The sequence below is a fragment of the Simochromis diagramma genome, unplaced genomic scaffold (assembly GCF_900408965.1).
Source record: "Simochromis diagramma unplaced genomic scaffold, fSimDia1.1 OVJJ01000421.1, whole genome shotgun sequence".
NCBI classification, from domain to species: Eukaryota; Metazoa; Chordata; class Actinopteri; order Cichliformes; family Cichlidae; genus Simochromis; species Simochromis diagramma.
Genome location: NW_024387250.1, coordinates 6,933,085 through 6,956,069, shown reverse-complemented (window position 1 = coordinate 6,956,069; position 22,985 = coordinate 6,933,085). Strand labels below are relative to the sequence as shown.

At 44.0% G+C, this 22,985-nt stretch overlaps 2 protein-coding genes across 4 annotated transcripts; one reads left to right on the top strand and one right to left on the bottom strand.

The window, feature by feature from the left end:
* Positions 1–1,827: 1,827 nt before the first annotated feature.
* Positions 1,828–15,168, bottom strand: LOC120714924. Of its 3 annotated transcripts, none has more exons than XR_005691525.1 (2): positions 14,757–14,767; positions 1,828–2,009 (listed from the first exon to the last, which is right to left on the bottom strand). XR_005691525.1 is itself a non-coding variant. In XM_040001539.1 (2 exons), the coding sequence occupies exons 1-2, from the start codon at positions 14,844–14,846 to the stop codon at positions 10,381–10,383; spliced, it is 1,611 nt and encodes a 536-aa protein (XP_039857473.1). In that variant the 5' UTR covers positions 14,847–15,168; the 3' UTR covers positions 10,097–10,380. The 3 variants fall into 3 exon arrangements, 1 of the variants encoding a protein (XP_039857473.1); XM_040001539.1 differs by lacking the exon at positions 1,828–2,009 and adding an exon at positions 10,097–11,901 and having other exon boundaries at positions 14,757–15,168; XR_005691524.1 differs by lacking the exon at positions 1,828–2,009 and adding an exon at positions 11,908–12,380.
* Positions 14,709–22,979, top strand: LOC120714923 (G2/M phase-specific E3 ubiquitin-protein ligase-like). The gene is made up of 12 exons (XM_040001538.1): positions 14,709–14,826; positions 15,015–15,077; positions 16,760–17,067; positions 18,959–19,077; positions 19,284–19,344; positions 19,920–20,055; positions 20,272–20,367; positions 20,602–20,894; positions 21,177–21,400; positions 21,686–21,886; positions 22,002–22,191; positions 22,449–22,979. Exons 4-12 carry the CDS (start codon positions 18,970–18,972, stop codon positions 22,754–22,756), a joined length of 1,617 nt encoding a protein of 538 aa, XP_039857472.1. The 5' UTR covers positions 14,709–14,826; positions 15,015–15,077; positions 16,760–17,067; positions 18,959–18,969; the 3' UTR covers positions 22,757–22,979.
* Positions 22,980–22,985: the final 6 nt, after the last annotated feature.

The following is a 22,985-nucleotide window of genomic DNA, read 5'->3' as shown; positions in this document are numbered from 1 at the left end:
GTCCCGGATCAAAATGCGGTACAATCGTCGTCGTCTTTTTTCTCTCTTTTTTGAAAAAATCGTTGTCATTTGGAAACGAGATCGCACATAAGTATGAATTGAGATCGCGATTTTCTAACGATTAATCGTGCAGCCCTACAATAGGTGATTATTATTTGATTCTGTTCTTGTTTTTCTCTGGCTAAATTGCTTTAATAAAATATCCTCCATTAAAGAAGTCTAAGTTGTGGACATTCCCTTTTTAACACTTTGTGAAACAGTAAGGGGAAAAACCCGAGTATTAATCCATTTTAGTGTGAGTCAGACTACTTGTTCTTTTTATTAAGAAGAATTATCATAAAAGAATTACAAAAATTTGAAAAGTCAATACCTACATTTTAAAATATTCAGTTAACAATCACTCAAAACAAATGTGACTTATTATAAATAATAATACATCTGAGAAACATTTTATAGATACGTGTTATTATCCATCTATCTTATGTATGAAATATTTTTGAGTTGTGTTATTATTTTTTGAAGCCTACAGTGGCTGTTTTACTGTAAGTCTGCTGTATATTTTGATGATGCCTCACCTGTATGATCCACTTTAAATGCTTGAATTATTTCATAACCATATTTGTTCAACGATTCAATGATTCAAGGAAGCTGTATTGTCATTCGCATCACATGTTTACATGAGGTAGAACGAAACTACGTACACACGGTTCCTGAGCGAAAAGAAACAGAATTTTAAAAAAAAAACAGATTAAAACAAAAATAATAACAGAAAACAATGAATAACAATAAAATAACAATAACAATATAAAACCGAATAACAAGTAATAAAGTAATACAAATAAATAGAGTGCAACAACCTGAGTACTAGTATGGAGTATAGGTATAAATACTTTAGCAGCAAAAGGGAATAATGACCAGCATTGATAAGGTGACGATGTCAGTAAGTGTCAGTAGTGATTAAGGAGCTATAATAACAGTTCTTGTCCATTATGCATTAAGAAGTCTCACAGCTTCTGAAATAAAGCTGTTTCTCAGTCTGGTAGTTTTGCATTTAAAGCTCCTCAGCCTCCTGCCTGAGAGGAACGGGACACAGAGTGGGCGTGCTGGGTGAGTGGGCTCCTTCATGATACAGGTAGCCCTCTTCCTGCATTTGCATAGAGCATAGAACACTCTCCACTAGTGATGTTTGATTCGTGAACGAATCGTTCAATACTCGAGAATCACTTTACTGACTCATGAATCATGATTCACAAGCCCAACTTTTCATTAATGAGCATCTGACACGAAAAAACGCAGACATCGCGAGGAAGGCAAGGCAACTGAAGAAGAACGGTAAAATACAACATACATGGGTAACAAATTGCAAGATTTACTTATTTCACACAGGAACAATATGAAAAAAAATCAACCTAGACGGGAAGCTCACTTAATTAATTCACTAATTAATTAACCAATTGCCAATTGATAATGTGAGTGAAAACAAATTTTTGGGAGTCGTAATTGATAACAAAATTTCATGGAAACCACACGTCAGACACATAAAAACCAAAATTTCCAGAAGCCTCGCAGTTTTGAACAAAGTGAAACCATACCTTGATAAAGATGCACTTCGTACTCTGTACTGTACCCTGGTTCTTCCATATCTTACATATTGTGTGGAAGTGTGGGGAAACACATATAAAAATACAACTAATCCATTAGTCACAGTACAGAAACGAGCACTGCGTATTATTCACAAGGCTGGTTATCTAGATCATGCTCACAAACTCTTTCTTCAGGCAAAGTTACTTAAATTCCAGGATCTGGTTAATTACAATACAGCTATAATCTTATACAAAGCCTTTAATAAACTTCTACCTACAAATTTACAAATTATATTTGAAATTCGAGAAAGGGTTTATAATGTGAGAGGCTTCGGGGAATTCAAATTACCCAGAACTCGAACAACCCATAAAGGTTTTTGTGTGTCTGTATGTGGTGTGAAAATCTGGAACAGTCTGAGTTTACAACTTAAATGCAAAAATATTCATAGATTTAAATTCCTCTACAAACAGTTGGTCTGGTCACAGTATAATCAATGATGGTTTTAGTGTGTTCTGTAATGTCTGTTCTCTTACCATTGCTGGTATGGATTACAAAAAAAAAAAAAAAGTGTGTGCATATGTATGTATATTTGTGTGTAGATATATATGTATGTATGTATATGTATGTGTGTTTGTCACTATGTAATTATTATTGCCTGTTACCTGTGGTAACGCAATTTATAATTATTATATATTCTGTATTTAGTTATGATGGTTCTAATTGTTGTTGCGAGCTGCCGTTGAGATGCTTGCATGTGCCCGGGGCTGTTGATGGTTTGTTTGGTTGTAACGATGGGCGTAGCTGTGGGAAGCTTATTGTTTTTTGTTGATGAATGAGTATAGGGGTGGGATTTAATAAGTTCTCTTCGTCCCACTCCTTTTCAGGTAATTTTTGTTTTGTGCACTTTATGTTCAATATATTGTAACGATGGTTAAGTGTTATTGTACAGTGACATGTTGGTGATCTCTGCACACTGTTGTTGTTCCTTTAAGATTCATGTTTGGTTGTGGTACAGGAAGGGGAGGGGGGACCTGGTTGTTTTTTGTGTGTGTGTGCCAGGCTGGAGAGAGGAGTTGTACGAGGGCGCTCTCCCCGGAGTTAGCAACCCGCTTGCTTATGTGCCGAATAAACGGACAAACTGAGACCCAACCGTCTGGTTCTTGTGAATGTTACATTGGTGTCAGAAGTGAAGAAAGAAAAAAGAACCCCAGAACGCCCGACACCCTGTTGCTGGCGACGCTTGCCGTGACGAGACGAGGATGTTGCCGGGCAAGATTAAGAAGGAGAGGGAGGTTCGTCCGCGCTCGCCCGCCCATGGAATGAGGGAAACGGCGCTGCGGCTGTCTGCCGAGGCTGGATTTTCTCCAGGTTTGACTAGGCTCGGGAACTGTTCGCACAGCGGCCGCGATTCCGGCGGGAAGGAGTCGATCTCGCTTGGCGCGCCGTCACGTGATGTAAACAAACATGGCGGCGCCCAGCAAGCTGCAGCGAATATAAAAATGCCTAAGTTCAGCGGAAAGACGCCATGGGAAGTGTTTATCGCACAGTTCGAGCTGTTAGCTGTCGCAGCTGGCTGGTCTGAGGAACATAAAGCTCTCCAATTGGCTTTGTGCCTGTGTGAGGATGCAGCTGCATGCCTGCTGCTGCTGACCGAGGAGCAGAGGGGAGATTATAATGCTCTGGTCGGAGCACTTCAGAGGCGCTTCGGGCAGTATAACCAACCAGTGCTGCTGAGGTCGGAGTTCCACAACAGACGCAGATTGCCAGGCGAGCCCCTCCACATTTTGGCCCATGAAATCGAGTGCCTTGCCGGAGGGCGTATGACAGCATGCCACCATCAGTGCAAGCGGAGTTAGCTCGGGACCAGTTCCTGCAGGCCCTGAGCCCTAAAGAGCTCCGTATGCAAACTCAGCTTGCTCGGCCGGCCACACTCAGTGCAGCCCTGGAGCTAGCGTTGGAGAGGGAGATGCTTGCAGGATCCTCTGGGGGCGCTGATGACGCACACGTGGTGAGGGCTGTGTCAGCACCTGTGGAACAGATGGAGACGCCAGCGGGCTTATGCAGTTTGGTGCAGGCGGCTTCGCTGCAGTCACCTTCCCCTCGGGCTGGCCCACACCGCCGACCACAGAGCTGCTGGGGATGTGGACAACCCGGACACCTCATCAGGCAGTGCCCCAAGCTTGCAGCGGTTCAGGGAAACGCCCACGGGCCCGTGTAGGCGGGAGTACACGGGCCTGGGAGAACGACATCCCCACGCCACCGCCACCTCCACCCGGTGCGGCCATCGCTGTGGGCTGGACCCAGGTTGGCGGCTTTTGCCATGTTACAGTGACGATCGCGGGGGTGTCCTGTACGGCCCTGCTGGACACGGGGTCCAATGCAACGCTGGTCCGACCCGATATTGTCCCAACCGGAGCTGCTGTGCAACCGACTAATGTGCAACTTAAGACTGTGACCGGTGATCTGGCCCCAATGAGAGGGAGGGGAGTGTTCCAGTTCAAGGTGGGGGACCTCGGTGTGTCTTATGCTGCCTGGGTGGCTGACGTGCAGGACGCCTGCATCCTTGGGCTGGATTTTTTACGAGCCATTGGCGGTGTACTGGACTTAGGCAAAGGCTTCCTCGTAATCCCTGATGGGAAGAAGGTGCCGCTTATTCCTCCCCCGGTCTGCACAGCATCTACCGCGGCGTCCACCTCCACCGCAGAGACCCCTGCAGACCCGCCAGCAGAACAGCGAGCGGAGGAGGAGGAGGAGGAGAGGCTCTTAGCAGTGAGGAGTATCTGGTCAAAGAACTGTGAGGGGCTGACTCCACAGCAGCAAGAGAGTCTATGGCAGGTACTAAAAGAGTTTAGTGACATTTTTGCCCTGAAAGAAAGTGATGTTGGCTTGACACACTTGGTAGAGCACGTCATTGAGACCGGGGATGCCCAGCCTATTAAAGTGCGCCCACGCTGCCTGCCCCTGGCCCATCAGGAGGCTGCGGACAGAGAGTTTTGTGAAATGATGAAGGCGGGCATCATAGAGCCATCTGATAGCCCGTGGGCCTCCGCGGTGGTGATGGTGCCTAAGAAAAAAAGTCCTAGGATGCGTTTCTGTGTGGACTACAGACCACTCAACAAAGTGACGAAGAAGGACTCTTACCCCCTTCCCAGGATTGATGAGTCTCTAGACTTAGTAGCCAGGTCCTCCTGGTTCTCCACCCTGGACCTGCGGAGTGGCTACTGGCAGGTGCCACTGTCCCCGGAATCCAGACCGAAGACAGCCTTCTGCACTAACAGGGGACTATGGCAGTTCAAAGTCCTGAGCTTTGGTCTTTGCAACGCTCCTGCGACCTTCGAGAGGCTTATGGACAGTGTGCTGGCTGGCGTCCCACGGCAACGGTGTCTGGTTTACCTGGATGACCTTCTAGTGCACAGGAGCTCCTTTGATGCTGCCCTGGATGCCCTGAGACAAGTGTTGGAGAGGGTGGCGGCTGCAGGCCTGAAGCTGCACCCCGACAAGTGCCACTTCATGAGGAGGGAGGTGGAGTTTCTGGGCCACAAGCTGGGTCGTGAGGGCATCAGCACGTTGGAGGAAAAAATTCACACCATTACCGAGTGGCCCACACCAGCAGACCAGAAACAGCTCAAAAGCTTCCTAGGACTGGCGTCTTATTACAGGAGGTTTGTGAAGGGCTTTTCCTCCATAGCCGCACCACTCTTCCACCTGCTGCAGAAGGACCGTGACTTCATCTGGACCCGGGACTGTCAGCAGGCGTTCGACACCCTCCGCAGATCGCTGACAGAGTCCCCAGTCCTTGCCCCCCCTGACCCCGCCCTGCCTTTTGTCCTGGACACTGACGCAAGTAATGTGGGGCTGGGAGCAGTGTTGTCGCAGGTTGGGCCGGAAGGGGAGAAGGTGGTGGCGTACTTCAGCCGGGTCCTGAACAGGAGTGAGCGACGCTACTGTGTCACACGACGAGAGCTGTTGGCTGTGGTGGCGGGGGTGAGACACTTTAAGTACTACCTGTGCGGCACAGCATTTGTTATCAGAACTGATCATGCTGCCCTTCAGTGGCTGATGTCTTTCAGGGAGCCAGAGGGACAGGTGGCTCGCTGGCTGGAGGAGCTCCAAGCCTTCAATTTCACTGTGGAGCACAGAGCAGGGACGCACCATTCTAACGCAGACGCCCTCTCTCGCCGCCCATGTGCTGCAGCTGGCTGCCGTTACTGTGAGAAGCGAGACGAAATAGAGCGGGAACTCACGACAATAGACGGAGCAGCACAGCTCGCCTGCAGGGCTCTTCTGGTGGTGGATGCAGCGGAGTGGAGGGCACGGCAGGAACAAGACACGGACCTGCTGCCGGTCCTGCAGTGGCTGGAGAAGGGGGAGCAACCCCTTTGGGATGAGGTCACTGGGTTTTCCATCTGTACCAGGGGGCTATGGGCCAAGTTTGCAGCTCTCAGGCTGAAGGAGGGGGTGTTGGAGCGTGCCTGGAAGGATCCTGCCACGGGGGAGGAGAGGTGGCAGGTTGTGGTGCCAAGGTCGCTGAGGCCAGCTGTGCTGGAAGCCTGCCATGGGAGCACTGGCTCCGGCCACTTTGGGGTCTCCAAGACTCTCCGCCGCCTCCGCCAGGGCTATTACTGGGGTCAACAGCGGAGGGACGTGGAGGATTTCTGCCGCAGCTGTGATGCATGTTCCTCACACAAAGGGCCACAGGACCAGTCCCGGGCTCAGCTTCAGCAGCAACCAGCAGGAGCCCCAATGGAGCGAGTAGCTGTGGACGTCATGGGCCCATTTCCTCGCACAGACAGAGGAAACCGCTATGTTCTTGTGGCAATGGACTATTTTACCAAGTGGCCGGAAGCATACGCCATCCCAGATCAGGAGGCTGAGACTGTCGCTGATGTATTAGTGGAGGGGATGTTCAGCCGCTTTGGAACAGCAGAGACCCTCCACAGTGACCAGGGGCGTAACTTTGAGTCAAAGGTATTTGCTGCCATGTGCGAACGCCTTGGGATTAGGAAGACCCGCACCACCCCACTTCACCCCCAAAGCGATGGGCTGGTGGAAAGGTTTAACAGGACACTGGCCCAGCAGCTAGCCATCCTTACCTCAGAACACCAACGGGACTGGGATTACCATCTTCCCCTTACCCTCATGGCCTACAGGTCGGCAGTACAGGACTCCACCCAATGTACGCCTGCCCTGCTCATGTTAGGGAGAGAGCTGAGAACTCCTGCAGAGTTGGCTTTTGGGAAGCCCCCGGACGCGCCAGAGGCACCACCGGGCCGGGACTACGCAAGGAAGCTGCAGGACCGGCTGGATTCTGCACATTCCTACGCCCGAGAGCAGCTGGCGAAGGCAGGCCTGCGCCAAAAGAGGAATTACGACATCACCACTAAGGGGAGGCACTTCCATGCTGGGGAGCTGGTGTGGGTCTACAGCCCAAAGAGGAAGAAGGGACGGTGTCCTAAACTGGATAGCAGCTGGGTGGGGCCTTGCAGCGTCCTAGAGCGAGTAGGAGAGGTTGTTTACAGGGTGCAGTTGCCTCCTAGGGGGAGGATAGTAGCGCTGCACAGAGACCGGATGGCCCCCTACAGAGGGCAGTCCCTCCCCTCCTTTCCAGAGGGACGTGTACAGAGCGTCCGTGACCCTGCTCAGAGGGACCCCCGACCGGGGCTGCGTTCCCCTCCCTCGGACTCTCCACCCCAAAGCCCCGAAGCTCCGCGTCCACCTCAGGGGCTCAGGAGGTCAAGGAGGGAACGTAGGCTACCACCCCGCCTCAGAGACTGTGTCGTTCCCTCGGGGACGAGGAACTTATTGCTGGGGGGGCAGTGTAACGATGGTTAAGTGTTATTGTACAGTGACATGTTGGTGATCTCTGCACACTGTTGTTGTTCCTTTAAGATTCATGTTTGGTTGTGGTACAGGAAGGGGAGGGGGGACCTGGTTTTTTTTTGTGTGTGTGTGTGCCAGGCTGGAGAGAGGAGTTGTACGAGGGCGCTCTCCCCGGAGTTAGCAACCCGCTTGCTTATGTGCCGAATAAACGGACAAACTGAGACCCAACCGTCTGGTTCTTGTGAATGTTACAATATGTATTTTGTTGTGCCTGAAATGAATAAATAAATGAATGAATGAAAAAAAAAAATATATATATATATCTAGCTTATAATTAAAATTGTGTGTGTGGGGGGGGGGGGGGGGGGGGGGGGACGACACAACAGCCAGTTTCGTAACAAAAGCATTTCTACTCTGAACTGGAAGAAAAAACCCTGAGTAGAAGCTCACATCAAGAAAATAGCTCCTCGGTTCAGAGTAGCATCGCTCTGTTAACATGCTAACAACACATTTGATCTACTCACCCCCTCCCTTCCTGTGCTGAATCATAGAGCAAACGAATCACTCACTCACTCACTAACCCCCTCCCTCCTGTGCTGAATCATAGAGCGAACAATCAATCAGCTCTCTGCCCTTTACCAATCCAGCCACGGGCCCATCCATCTGGCCCATCAAGACTCACTCTCATTTCATCAGTCCATAAAACCTTAGAAAAACCAGTCTTGAGATATTTCTTGGCCCAGTCTTGACGTTTCAGCTTGTGTGTCTTGTTCAGTGGTGGTCGTCTTTCAGCCTTTCTTACCTTGGCCATGTCTCTGAGTATTGCACACCTTGTGCTTTTGGGCACTCCAGTGATGTTGCAGCTCTGAAATATGGCCAAACTGGTGGCAAGTGGCATCTTGGCAGCTGCACGCTTGACTTTTCTCAGTTCATGGGCAGTTATTTTGCGCCTTGGTTTTTCCACATGCTTCTTGCGACCCTGTTGACTATTTTGAATGAAACGCTTGATTGTTCGATGATCACGCTTCGGAAGCTTTGCAATTTTGAGACTGCTGCATCCCTCTGCAAGATATCTCACTATTTTTGACTTTTCTGAGCCTGTCAAGTCCTTCTTTTGACCCATTTTGCCAAAGGAAAGGACGTTGCCTAATAATTATGCACACCTGATATAGGGTGTTAATGTCATTAGACCACACCCCTTATCATTACAGAGATGCACATCACCTAATATGCTTAATTGGTAGTAGGCTTTCGAGCCTATACAGCTTGGAGTAAGACAACATGCATGAAGAGGATGAAGTGGACAAAATACTCATTTGCTTAATAATTCTGCACTCCCTGTATTTGATATGAAACATACGTCAGAGACATTATCCTAAACTGGACTAACAAAGGATCATGAGTACACCATGAAACATACATTACATAGCGTAATGCTAAAGTTCATTGATCATTTTAATCATAAACTTGTTGTTGAAATATTTTTACTGAACATGCAAACATCTGCTGATGAAAATGTGTTGATTTATTGGTCTGTTATGAAGCTATTGCTATTTCTAATGTGTTTTATCACTTTCTGATGTTTTATTAATTAAACAATACATGTATTGTTGTGTTATCTGTAGCTATAGTATTTATATATATTTATTTATAGTATAGCAAATATATTTAATTATTACTGTTTAAAACACTAATATGTGACATGTATTAGTAGTGATGTTGTGCTGAGGGTTAAAATGCCTTTTTGTCTTTTGGTAACTACAAAATGACAAACCATTAATATATGTCTATGCTGTGCTCGTATTTATTTTACCCTACTCAAATTCAATTTATGATGCATTTTATTTTGAAAGATTTAAAATGGTTTTTTAAAGAACCACTCAAAAAAAGGTTCTTTAAAATGGTTCTTTAAAGAACCATTTTTAAAAAGGTTCTTTGAAAAACCATTAAAGGTGCCCCAAAGAACCATTTCTTGATGGTTCTTTGGGGCACCTTTAAAGGTTCTTCAATGAACCACTGAAAGAAATGGTTCTTCAAAGAACCATTGTTTGAAAGGTTCTTTGTGGCACCAAAAAAGGTTCTTCTATGGCATCAGTCTAAAGAACCACTTTTGGTTCCAGTTGGCACCTTTATTTTTCTGAGTGTAAAGAACAAAAATCACTCAAGAAATCTCATCCTCGTCACCAAGATTGTTGTGGAAAAATACACTGAGCATCGACCCAAACTGACTCAGATTTATCGAAAGAAACTTCAAACCTCTGCAAAAGGATCAACACAGCACCAACGGGGTTCGTACCAGCACTGACAAACAGGCAAAATAATAACAGCTCCTCTATAGCCATACAGATACAGTGAAACTGAAAGTGTTTTTGAATTTTATTTTCTGTAACTCATTTGATTTATTTAATAAATTAAATATTATAGTTTAGAGGCCGTTCTAATCTGATATTCCATTCTAGGCAAATTGACAGCAAATAAAACTAAGTACACTTTTAAAACTTTTTTATTATTATTAATTTTTATTTGAATTCAATTCAATTTTATTTATATAGCGCCTAATCACAACAACAGTTGCCTCAAGGCGCTTTCTATTGTAAGGTAGACCCTACAATAGTACAGAACCCAACAATCATATGACCCCCTATGAGCAAGCACTTTGGCGACAGTGGGAAGGAAAAACTCCCTTTTAACAGGAAGAAACCTCCAGCAGAACCAGGCTCAGGGAGGGGCGGCCATCTGCTGCGACCGGTTGGGGTGAGAGAAGGAAGACGGAATAAAGGACAGAAAAATGCTATAATGTAATGTGGTGAAATTATTATCAACCAGGTGGTTCATGAGACAATTATTTTAAATTAGTCTGGTTTTAACATTAACAATGAAGAATTATAATAAAAATGTAATGCATCTAGGCTACGTCCACATGTACCCAGGTATTTTTGAAAACGCAGCTTTTTAGATGCAGGTGTCAGGTAAACATTAACGTGTTCGTGAGAAAACCCTAGAGAAGAAATTAGGTCTCTTCAATGGGGCATTTCTTTTGAAACTTTTGACAATCACGTTGTCAATATTGTCTTGGCCATTAAACATTAACTCCAGGACAGTGTTTGGATTTTTCCACTTTTGCCGGAGTTCATTGTACACTTTCACACTGACTTCTTCAGTGTTCTCTAAGGACATTTTCAGGTTTTGGGACAAAATTTTAGCCAAAATCCTGTGGGTAAACCTTTTCATGATGGCTTTATCTGCACCTGGAGGCAATTTCCTTGCCTCATTTGCGTTGCTTATAGCGTGCAGAACCAAATCTTTAGTGAAGCTTTCAACAACTTTTACGTACTCTTCTCGGTTTTTATATATACTGAGTACTCTTTTTGGTAAGGCCAACAGGTGTTTTGTAAATGTTGGGACAGTAATATCGTCAAGCTGTTCCCTCAGACATAAAATCAAATACTTCTCCTTGCAGTTATGTGCTTTGCAAAGATTGGTGAAAATGTCCTTGTTTATATTGGTCAGCGTTTTTGGGGATAGATCCAAATCTTTCTCGTCAATCTGAGGCCAGATTTTTTCAAGCAGACGATTGCTGTTGGAGTCCAGAGTCGAGCACCGTGTGAAGTCCTTGTATTTAGACGAGGCTTTGCTTGTGGCCTCTGAAACTACCAACTGAATAACTTTAGAAACACAAATCTTTTCTTCAGACAGATAATCAGATGCCAGAGTGACATCATAAGAACCAATATCTGAATCGCCATTACCGACTGACACATGTATAGCATTCTTCACAGGCTTTTCCAGGGGGAAAGCTTCTATGTTGTCCAAGTCTTTTGAGTAGTTTTTCTTCAAACAGCTCTTCTTCGGTTCTACTGTGGCTGCGGTGAGGGTTTGAGGAGGAAACATCTGGGACGACACAGACGCTTCTTCCTCAGATGACTCACAGCTGAAACCTATTAAAATATCTGGATATACGCAAGGTGGTGCAGGTACACGATGCAGTGTTAGAATTTCTCTGTTTTCACTGTCATCTGTGGATGTTTCATCAAGACTGCTCTCCTCTGCAGTCAAATGCAGCTTGAGGTTTTCTGAGTCTGAAGAGTCCTCCAGTCCTGGAGTTTCTGTTTCTTCTTTATCACAGTGGTCATCTACAGAAATTTCTTTCGGGATGCTGTCCTTTGCTCCTGTTTCTTCTGTTTGCTCAGGGGACTCTGTTTGCACTGAGTGAAGAGAGAGCTCATTATTCTGCGTGGACACTGGATATCCCTTCTCCACGGTTGTGTCCATTGCATCCACTAACATGGATGCAACGGCTGCGGTTTGGATTTGAGGGGGAAACATCTGGGACGACACAGACGCTTCTTCCTCAGATGACTCACAGCTGAAACCTATTAAAATATCTGGATATATGCAAGGTGGTGCAGGTACACGATGCAGTGTTAGAATTTCTCTGTTTTCACTGTCATCTGTGGATGTTTCATCAAGACTGCTCTCCTCTGCAGTCAAATACAGCTTGCGGTTTTCTGAGTCTGAAGAGTCCTCCAGTCCTGGAGTTTCTGTTTCTTCTTTATCACAGTGGTCATCTACAGAAATTTCTTTTAGGATGCTGTCCTTTGCTCCTGTTTCTTCTGTTTTCTCAGGGGACTCTGTGTCCACTGAGTGAAGACAGGCCTCATCAGTCTGCGTGGACACTGGATCTCCCTTCTCCACAGTTGTGTCCATTGCATCCACTAACATGGAACAAAGTTTCAACATGTCTTTCAGCAAAGTGGAAGGCAGCTCAGTGTTGCAGTACTCTGGGTTGAACTGCAGAGATTGCCACTGTGGTACAATTGTACCAAAAAAGTGGTCACTTAAGGACTTCCATGTTTCCACTGAGGTGTTACTGTGTGGAGTTGTCATGTTTAAGTTTGTATTACTATTTCTCTGACTCTGAAATGTAGAAGAGGAAATAAATTGTTGGCTGGTTGGAGTTGGACTAGGCATGTGTGCTCTTTGTAAACCAAATGCTTGGGAGTCTGGACGGCCCCTTTATATAGGTTTAAGCCCCGCCCACGTTCGGCTGCAGCCACTGTGACGTCATCCACTTTCCTTTGAAGTTGAACCTTCAAAGGTTTGGGGGCGGGGTTTAAGCTAATCTCTGACACAGCTGCATGACATTTAAATGGCATAAACTATTAATTTAAATTACCCATTGTAAATGTTGTTCTTAAAGCAGACTGGTTAATAATAATTTCACCACATGATATTTTCAAATTATTTTGTATTTGCTTAAATAAATGCATAATTCAAAGACAAGTTCGGTGATTTTTCATTGTATATCAAATTACAGTTGGACATTTTAGGTGTTCCCTAAATTTTAATGTAGGCATCAGGAAATAGATATTTTTTACTTTGCTTCTTTTTATTCAGATTCAAGCTGAGTACGATTAAAAGTTGTTGGGGTTTGTTTTTACTTAGACTGAAGTTTGTATTCATATCTACTGATATTAATTCATTGTTATCTTAATATAGCTTAAGGTGGGGTGCATGCATACTGTAACAGCCACTATGGTGTGGTGTCCCTCTAAGACACCCAAGTCGAGGATTGATGGTGTCATCAGTGTGTGTCACTGGTCTCTCTGCTCTCTCTCTCTGTGATGGTGTGGACATGTGCTTGCACGCTAGTACATGAGGAGGGACGGATTTTATGTTTTACCTCTCCAGACACCTTTGTTTGCAACGTTATGGGTTGTACGAACACTGTGCGCTATGTTTGTTAAGCTGCAGCCGTTCAACCGGGCTTATATGGTTGATGAAGAGAAGGTATATTAAAGAACACACTGTGGAATCCCCAACGCCAGCGTGAGTGTGTATTCTTTTGGCTACCCTGCTAAGTGTTTTGCCGCCTCCTCTCAACCACTAAACGCAACCCGACGTTACAAAATGGCGCCCGAACATCTTCTCTTGGACCTCAGTATGCAGTATCTTCGAGCAGTTGATGATTGGTACATGAAAAGGTACGACGCGGCAAAGTGGCTGTCCGCCATGTTTCGCGGGAACGGACCAGGCGGGCCTGGACGAGGACGTCGGGAGGATCAAAGGGTCGCGGCGGTGCATTTCCATGGCAGCGACTGGAGCTGCTCCAGCGTGGTTTGTGGACTGTGGCGCCGTTCTCTGTTTGGCCTTTTCGTCGTGGCTCCATTGGATGTGCGTGGAGCTGCGTTTCCTGGGCGTGGGTTCGATGCGGCTTTGCCATAGTTCCTGAATTTGCATTTTTTTTCTTATGTATTTCGTGTTGGTTACTGTTGTAACATGACTGTTGTTTGGGTTTTCTGCAGTACTTTCTGGTACTGTTTTCACATATTATGCTGTCTGTTGCAAGTTTGTGAAGTAGAAGGAACGCAATGAAAGAAAAAGGGAATTTCATTCTGTAATTGTCCTGGCTATCCTAAGTTTATTTCCTTTTATTAACATTTGTTTAAATGGACATTCACCATGTGGGACACTGTCATGTATGCCAGTTTGTCAATATTGCACTGTACATTTCCCTGTTTTGGTTTTAACTTCTTATCCTGCTGACCATGTATGGAGGCTGGTTAAGTCTGGACTGTACCAATGCTGTACAGGTGTGTAACAATTCCTCCACGACCTGCTTACTACCTAAAGTAGCTATGTGTGGTGAAAGGGGGTAGCGGGAGGAGGGTCACCTCACTCACTCACTAACCCCCTCCCTCCTGTGCTGAATCATAGAGCGAACAATCACTCACTCACTCACTAACCCCCTCCCTCCTGTGCTGAATCATAAAGCGAGCGAGCGAGCGAATCACTCACTCACTCACTCACTCACCCCCTCCCTCCTGGCTCACAGCTTCTTCTTCTTCTTCTTCTTGGTTGGCAACCAATGTTAAGGCGCATTACCGCCCCGTGGCTCGCTCACAGCTCAGTGGACATTTATGGGGCGCCGTTTGTAAACTGAAACATGCCCTAAATCTTACAAAAACATGTTTTTTCGAGTCATTTTTTTACAACATTTAGTAAAACATTTGTAACTTTTCATATTTAAAACAGGATTTTAAATGTTAAATCTAAATGCTAAATGTTAAATCTAAATGTTATATATAAATCTAAATGTTAAATCTAAATGTTATATATAAATCTAAATGTTAAATCTAAATGTTACGGGAAACTAAATATTTAGCTAATATGCAAATTTATTGTACGGGTCAACGGAAATACCAAAATAAAAGCTTCAAGAAAACCTCCCGTGCTAAAGTGTGCCGGTCGTGGTCAGGTTCTGTGTTTGCGCTCCTATCACGGTCACGTTTGACTGCCATGAGCTGCTTCAACTATTCCCTACCAGCATGTCCAGCGATTTAGCTGAAAACATTGGAAGAGCCGTTTTGTCGGCCATTCAACGATAGTGCACCCTCGACCTCACAAACGACGCAGCACTTGGTAAGTTTATTGTATAGCATTTTGGACGGGTTGATAGCAGTGTTAGCAAAACTAGCAAAGCTAAATTACTTAGCTAGTCCTCAATTATTTCATTTGGTAGGCAGCAGACAGAGATCGAACATCATACAACTCTATTTATTTATTTGGTAGGTACGTAACAGTCGTTCTTGATGTAAATGTTTCCTTAGGAATCCAGCAATGCACCTGGACCAAGTAGACCTGCCGTCTCCACTGGGATACCATACCGCTCGGTAGGCCTTCTTACACATATCATTTAATTTATTTATCATGAAATTTCCCCTTGTGGGACTAATAAAGGTATGTTATCTTATCTTAGCTGACTGGTTTTGATATACAGTCAGGTCCATAAGTAGTTGGATACAGACACATTTTCTAATGTTGTTTCTGTACATTACCAGAATGAATTAAAAATGAAACTACTCCAATGCAGTTGAAGTGCAGACTTTAAGTTTTAATTCAGTGGGTTGGACTAAATGAATGCATAAAAATGTGAGGGGGAAAAATTAATTTGTAAAGGCTCTGCCAGGCCTTTACTGCATTGACTTTCAGTTGATGTTTGTTTGTGGGCCTTTCTGTCCTAAATTTAGTCTTCAACAACTGAAATGTATGCTCAATTGGGTTAAAATCCAGTGACTGACTTGGCCATTCAAGAATATTCTATTTCATTACTTTATTAAAGTCATGGGGTGCTTAGACTGTATGTTTTGGGTCATCTTCCACCTTTATTATGAAATGCTGCCCAATCAATGTGACTACTTTTAGCTGGACTTAAGCATACAAGTATGTCTCTGAACACATTCAGCTGCTTCAGTCCTGTGTCACATATTCAGTAAACACTACCAGTGCCACTGGCAGCCATGCACGCCCAAACCATCACACTGCCTCTGCCATGTTTTACAGATGATGTGGTATGCTTTGGATCGTGAGTCGTTCCACCCCTCTCCATACTTTTTTCTTGCCATCATTCTGGTAGAGGTTGATCTTGGTTTTATCTGTCCAAAGAATGTTTTTCCAAAATTTTGCTGGCTTTTACTAGATGGTTTTTTTTTTTTTTTTTTTTTTTGTTAAGTCCATTCTAGCCTTTCTATTCTTGAGGCTTATGAGTGGCTTGCACCTTGCAGTGAACCCTCTGTATTAGGGCTGTTCGATATGACGATATGAAAACATCTATCATTTCATATTATACGCTATCATTTGTTCTGTGGTGTCGCAAAATAAATTTTACGTCAATATTTTTCATCGTTTTGATGGTCACTGTAGTGGCTGTATTAATTTCTTAATTTTCTTTTTTCTGTTATGTTCTCTTTGACTGCATGTTGTCTGTTCACAGTAAAATTTTCAAAATGCAAACACTACGTCTCAAATCAATTCCAGGCCTTTTATCTGCTTAATTGGTAATGACATCATCATTTTAATATGGATACCCTAAATTAAAGCTGAGTCTGCACATCATGTCCATGATATATTTATGATTGGAAAATGTTTCAGTAAACGGGCAACAAAATAAAACTTGTTAGGGTCCAAATACACACTGACCTAACTGCAGGCCTTTTCTACTCTAATTGAGTGCTCAAAGCACTTTATACAACAGATCTCATTTACCCATTCACAGGCACAGATTAATACAAGCACTTTTTCTGTCCAACATTCGCACACAGTCATACTCAGATAAACCCATTGGTAGCTGTAGATTAGAGCACCTGGGGACTGAATCACCAGCTTGACCAAAAATCACCAAATGCTAATCTACAAGATACAAAAGATTCAGTTTTCTGTGTAATGGGTAGACAATAGTAAGATGGTCTGAGTCTACAGTTTGTTTGTTTGTTTTTAATGAACAGATAACAGAAACCTTACGGATGTATTATAATGCATAGGTGTCTATCTGTATCTGTGTTTGAATTCATTTCAGGTTCCTCTTCCATCAGTTCCTCAAGCTCATGCTACGCGCTCACATTTTGTGAGAAAAAAACAAGACCTGCAAACACTATACAAAAGATGTTGTGTGCTTGCCCTTGTCTTCAGCATCAACGTTTCTCATACCGAGAGGAGATTCACGAGCAAAACTAGCACAAGATGGCCTTATTGGGAAGATCTCCTTTACATCTGACTGGTCTGAAGCACAACTTAGAGAAGAAATAGCAGCAATCTTCAGAAGAACATTTGCACTGTCAACTGGCCAGACATTCCCTTTTGAGTATTTGAGTACAATTAGAGGATGTAACGAGTTAAACACTTTCTATTGCAGGTTTGAGACGGACAGACTCCCACGCCCCACCCTCCCCTCCCCAGGGACATTGCTTCAGACATTGACCCCCAACACACCTTCCACCTCTCCCCCCTTCACCCTGCCCCTCCCCAATCCAGACTCAACGACCACCACCACCCTCTCCAATCCAGACTCAACGACCTCTACCACACCTCTCACCCCCCTTTCCTCCTCCCTGAAACTCAGAATACACACTGAGGATGTGAGCCGACTATTCCAGAAACAGAAGCCCAGGAAAGCCCCCGGACCAGATGGCGTCTCACCCTCCTGCCTCAAAACCTGTGCTGAACAGCTGGCTCCCATCTTTACTCGCATCTTCAACAGATCCCTGGAGCTGTGTGAAGTTCCCTCCTGCTTCAAACGCTCCACCATCATCCCTGTTCCCAAGAAACCCACCATCACAGGACTGAATGACTACAGACCTGTCGCCTTGACGTCTGTGGTCATGAAATCCTTCGAACGACTGGTGTTAGTCCATCTGAAAGACATTACAGGCCACCAGCTGGACCCTCTGCAGTTTGCCTACCGGGCAAACAGGTCAGTGGATGATGCAGTGAACATGGGGCTGCATTACATCCTGCAACACCTTGACCGCCCGGGAACTTATGCCAGGGTCCTGTTTGTGGACTTTAGTTCGGCTTTTAACACCATTGTGCCTGAACTTCTTTCCTCCAAACTCTCCCAGCTCAGCGTGTCACCAGCTACCTGTCAGTGGATCACCAGCTTCCTGACAGACAGAAAGCAACAAGTGAGGCTGGGGGAGATCACCTCTGAAACCCGGTCCCTCAGTATTGGTGCCCCTCAAGGATGTGTCCTCTCACCACTACTGTTCTCCCTCTACACTAACGACTGCACCTCCAATAACTCTGCTGTCAAACTCCTAAAGTTTGCAGATGACACCACTGTCATTGGCCTCATTCAAGATGGTGATGAGTCTGCATACCGGCAGGAAGTTGAGCGGCTGGTACTCTGGTGCAGTCAGCACAATCTGGAGCTGAACACTCTTAAGACTGTAGAGATGACAGTGGAATTCAGGAGACATCCCTCAACTCTGCTCCCCCTTACCATATCAGACAGCCCTGTGTCAACTGTGAAGACCTTCAAGTTCCTGGGCACAACCATCTCCCAGGACCTGAAGTGGGAGACCAACATCAACTCCATCCTCAAAAAGACCCAGCAGAGGATGTACTTCCTGAGACAACTGGGGAAGTACAGTCTTCCACAGGAGCTGCTGATCCAGTTCTACACTGCGGTCATTGAGTCTGTCCTGTGCTCTTCCATCACAGTCTGGTATGGAGCAGCCACTAAACAGGACAGGAGCAGACTGCAGCGGACTGTACGGGCAGCAGAAAGGATCATCGGCACCCCCCTGCCCTCCATCCAGGATCTGTACCTCTCAAGAACCAGGAAACGGGCAGGGAAAATCATCACAGACCCCTCACACCCTGCACACAGACTTTTTGATCTGCTGCCCTCTGGCAGACGGTACAGAAGCCTGCAGACCAGGACCACCCGACACAGGAACAGTTTCTTTCCCCTCGCCATCTCCCTTCAGTTGACCTGTCACACTGCTCCCACTGCCAGACTGCAACTGCACCTTATGTACATTATGTAGTATTCATTCCACCTCATTCATTTCTGTATTTTATGTATATAAGTTTAGATTCGTTATTTATAGTTGGTTTACATAGCTTTGTGTATGTGTGTGTGTGTGTGTGTGTGTGTGTGTGTGTGTGTGAGAGATTTACATTGCTGTGCTTGAGAGCCACCATCTACCGGAACCAAATTCCCTGTATGTGTCTGCACATATACTTGGCCAATAAACACGATTCTGATTCTGATGTAAACGACTAATGAAACCAAATGTTTCTAGCAGTTTTCTTTGGGGTGGCCAAGAAGTTGGCTCGATTTGTTCCACCACCTGCCTCTATATAATGGCAGGGATACAAAAACCTGCACAGGTAAACATTTTATATTGCAGTGCAGAAATATTTATTGTCTAAAAAGTGAGTCTGTTCCCTTAACATAATTTTATTAATTGTATTAATTAATATTGCAGTTTCAGCAGGTGTAAACAGTTTTTAGTGCAGCCATGTGCCTCTGTGTTACCAGTGATTTGGTGCAACTGTATTTGATTTTATGTAGAACATGCTTTCTTTTCCCTCAGGAGGAACCAGAAGAGCTGTCTGACAGTGACTTTGAAAGTCCAGTCTGCCGGAGAAGACGAGGTATGTGACGTGAATGAAAACCTAGTGAGGTTCTAAGCTCGATGACCAGTTAGATTTTGTTACTGCAGTGCGTAATAATTCCTGGGGGGTTTGTTTGATGAGAGCATCATTAATTTGTCCGATTGGGGCGATCGTGGCTCAAGAGTTGGGAGTTTGCCTTGTAATCGGAAGGTTGCCGGTTCGAGCCCCGGCTTGGACAGTCTCAGTCGCTGTGTCCTTGGGCAAGACACTTCACCTACTGCCTACTGGTGTTGGCCAGAAGGGCCAATGGCGCGATATGGCAGCCTCGCCTCTGTCAGTCTGCCCCAGGGCAGCTGTGGCTACAACTGTAGCCTCCACGTGTGTGTGAATGGGTGGATGACTGGGTGTGTAAAGCGCTTTGGGGTCCTTAGGGGGGACTAGTAAAAGCGCTATACAAATACAGGCCATTTACCATTTTAATGTTTACGAATTATCACAGGTGATTACAGCCAAGGAGGAATATGTGCCCAACTTTCACTTAAACTAATATAAGGATATATAAAGGCTGTTAACATTATGAAGCAAGTCATGCTGACCTTCTTTCCTTTGTTCAGTGCATCATGCGTTGTCTACAACACCAGGTGAAAGTGAGGCCAAGCATCAGGAAACAGAGAGCTGCATTCAAGAGAGTGAAAATGAGGGCCAGGCAGAGGGACAGCAGATGTTTCCATATAATGTGGCAGAATTTGTGTAAGCTGTTGTCTAGGGGTTAAAGAAATCCTTCATTTTAGATGTTGTTTAGGATATTGTTTTGATGCAAGTTTCCAATTTGCATGTTTGGGTTTTTTTTTCCTGAATGACTGCAACTTTAGGATTTACATTTATTTATTTTTTTTAAAGATGTAGTGTGAGAAATTCTTCAAGGCTGACATGTTTTATGATTTCTAATATCTCTTATCTACTTAGCCCTATTTTCCTGGAGGAAGATGAAGCTCTTGAAGAGGCAATTCAGCGTAGCCTCCTAGAAGAGTCTGATAGACAGAGTGAAGTTCATATTTCAAGGTAAGATTTGAAAGTAACCTTTGATAATTGAATATCTTATTTGCATCTTCACTTGCATCATTTTTTTGCAGTTACACAATTACAAAGGTTTACATTTACATTACATTTCTGACTAATTTAATATGGACTATCACAACATAATTATCTGTTGTAACTCTGTGCACTTGAGTCAAATGTACAGCAAATTTCCATTTTTCCCCAAGATCTGTTTGTCATTGTCCCTTTTTTATATAGGTCTTTTAAGAAGCTCAGCAAAGAAGAAATTGAAGGTCTTCTTAGAGCTCATGGTGAGAAAGTCATTACACCAGGAACAAGACAACTCCATATCAGTCGAGCCAATATGTGGTCGACTGCTTTGCGTCAGTTCAAGAGACCCAAGTTTGCAGAAAGCTGTGAGATGCTTTATGTCACATTTGCAAGCGATGAACATGATACAGAGGAAGATGCTGCTGACCTTGGGGGGCCAAGGCGGGAGTTTTTCCGTTTACTGGTGAAGGCCATCTTTCAGGACAGTGGTGCTTTTGAAGGTAATATGATTTCATAGACAAACTAACTAACTTACTTACTCAAGGCCTAAAGGCTTGTTGACGACACTTGTTTTTATAATGTTACAAACGCAACAACCACCTGATCTGAACATTGTTTGACAGAACATTAACAAGTTAATAAATGACTACAGATAATAAATCTGTTATGTTCTGTGTGTCTGAAACAGTAAAAAAAAAAAAGTAATACATTTTTGTCTGTCAATCTCAAGATATCAGTTTGGGGTCTGTACAGAATATACTTTTTTGTGTGTTATTTTTCAGCTACACCAAATGGATGCACACTGAAATTTAACATCCTACACTTGCAAAATGGAGTATATCGAACCATTGGCAGGATGTTGTCCACAATAATAGTGCAAGGTGGAGAAGCACCTGCCTTTCTCTCTCCACATGTAGTAGACTACATTGTGTCAGGAGACATTCTTCAAGTACACCTAACACCGGATAATATAGGTGACCCTGAGTTAAGAGAGAATCTGAAAAAGGTGAATTGCAATATTATAACAAGAATATTGTAATATTTCCTATATTCACAAGTCTTCTGGTCTTCTTTTATAATATATAATAAATACACTTTTGGTTATTAGAGGCAATTCCATGTATTATATTTTCAATTTGTTTCCTTTTTGTTAAAAAAAAATTATTGGTGAAATACAGCCAAATAAACCAAAACAAAAACGTTTCGAGTCCAATTAAAATGAACCATCTGCAGTATTTGTGTACACTGGTAAAAAAAACAAACATTTAAAGTGTTTTTCTTAAATATTTAGGTTGTAAATGCAACAACTCAACATGATTTGGAGGAAGCAGTCAGCTGCTGCGACTCATGGCGATATCAAGTTGAAGGTCTTCCACTCACAGTCACCATGGCCAATAAAGATCTGTTCGTGAAAAATGCAGCTCTATACCTTGCAGTTCTGCAACGGCAAAGCTGTTTCGATCAACTAACTGATGGCTTGTCCTACTATGGAGTGAGATTTATTTTTTTTTCTGTATCAATTGGTCATTATTTTATAATCATTTAGAGTGAGCTACTTTTTGTATTTAAAACGGGAATTTAACCATTATTTAAACTTTTCTGTCTAGATTTTATCACTCCTGAGAGAGAACCCCAGTTTGCGTGTTCTGCTTGACCTATCGGGGGAGGACAAAGATCTGACAGCCAGTTTAATTGCTGGGGTTCTCAGGCCAAGCTATTCTGTCCTTGGGAGCAACAGAAGAGTTAGAGAGGAGCTGATGGTGGTCACATTTCGGGAATTTCTCCAGTGTGTCGAAAGTAAGCAGAAATTCACATAATGTAGTCTGGCCATGAAACAATTTGGGACACTAAAGTAAAACTTTGTCTTTTTATGTCACATGCACACACACAAAACAGGAATAAAGATGTATGATAGCTTACAACTGACAAGCAAGGCAAAGACAGAACCTCTGTATTTTTTTTTTTATAAAAACATTAGCCATCATTTAGTTGTTAGCTCCAGCTTTAACTATTTTAGTGTCCCCAGGTTAACGGTGGTTTTTCTTTGTTTTTAGATAAAGAGCTGAGAGACTCACTTGGAGAAAGAACTCTTACCAAGGATGAAGAGGCATTTGTGAAAGCTTTGAGGCCTGGTCACATCTTGGCTTTTGCCACCGGGAGCAGCAAGGTTCCAGCCATAGGTTTTCAACCAGCTCCTAAAATAACATTCATTCACGATGAACGCAAACATCTCCCGATTGCACACACATGTGCAAATGAGCTTCAGCTTTTTGTGAATGAAACAACAATGGCTGATGATGATGCTTTTCATTACTGCTTCTTAGTAGCACTCATGAATGGAGCTTTATTCAGCACCATCTAAACATGTTCCAAAAAAGTGAAATTAAAATGGTGGGTTTGTTAACTCTAATCCTGTTCATTAATTGTAGTTTCAAGTAACTTTGCTTCTTACAAGATACTTGAAATAAATTCTGACTGCATTTAATGTTGAAATGTAATAATTTTCAAAGCTTCAATAGATTTATAAAAATGCTAACTCTGTATTTTCAACGACAAATCAATAAAGTCACTGGTGTAATACAATTAATAAT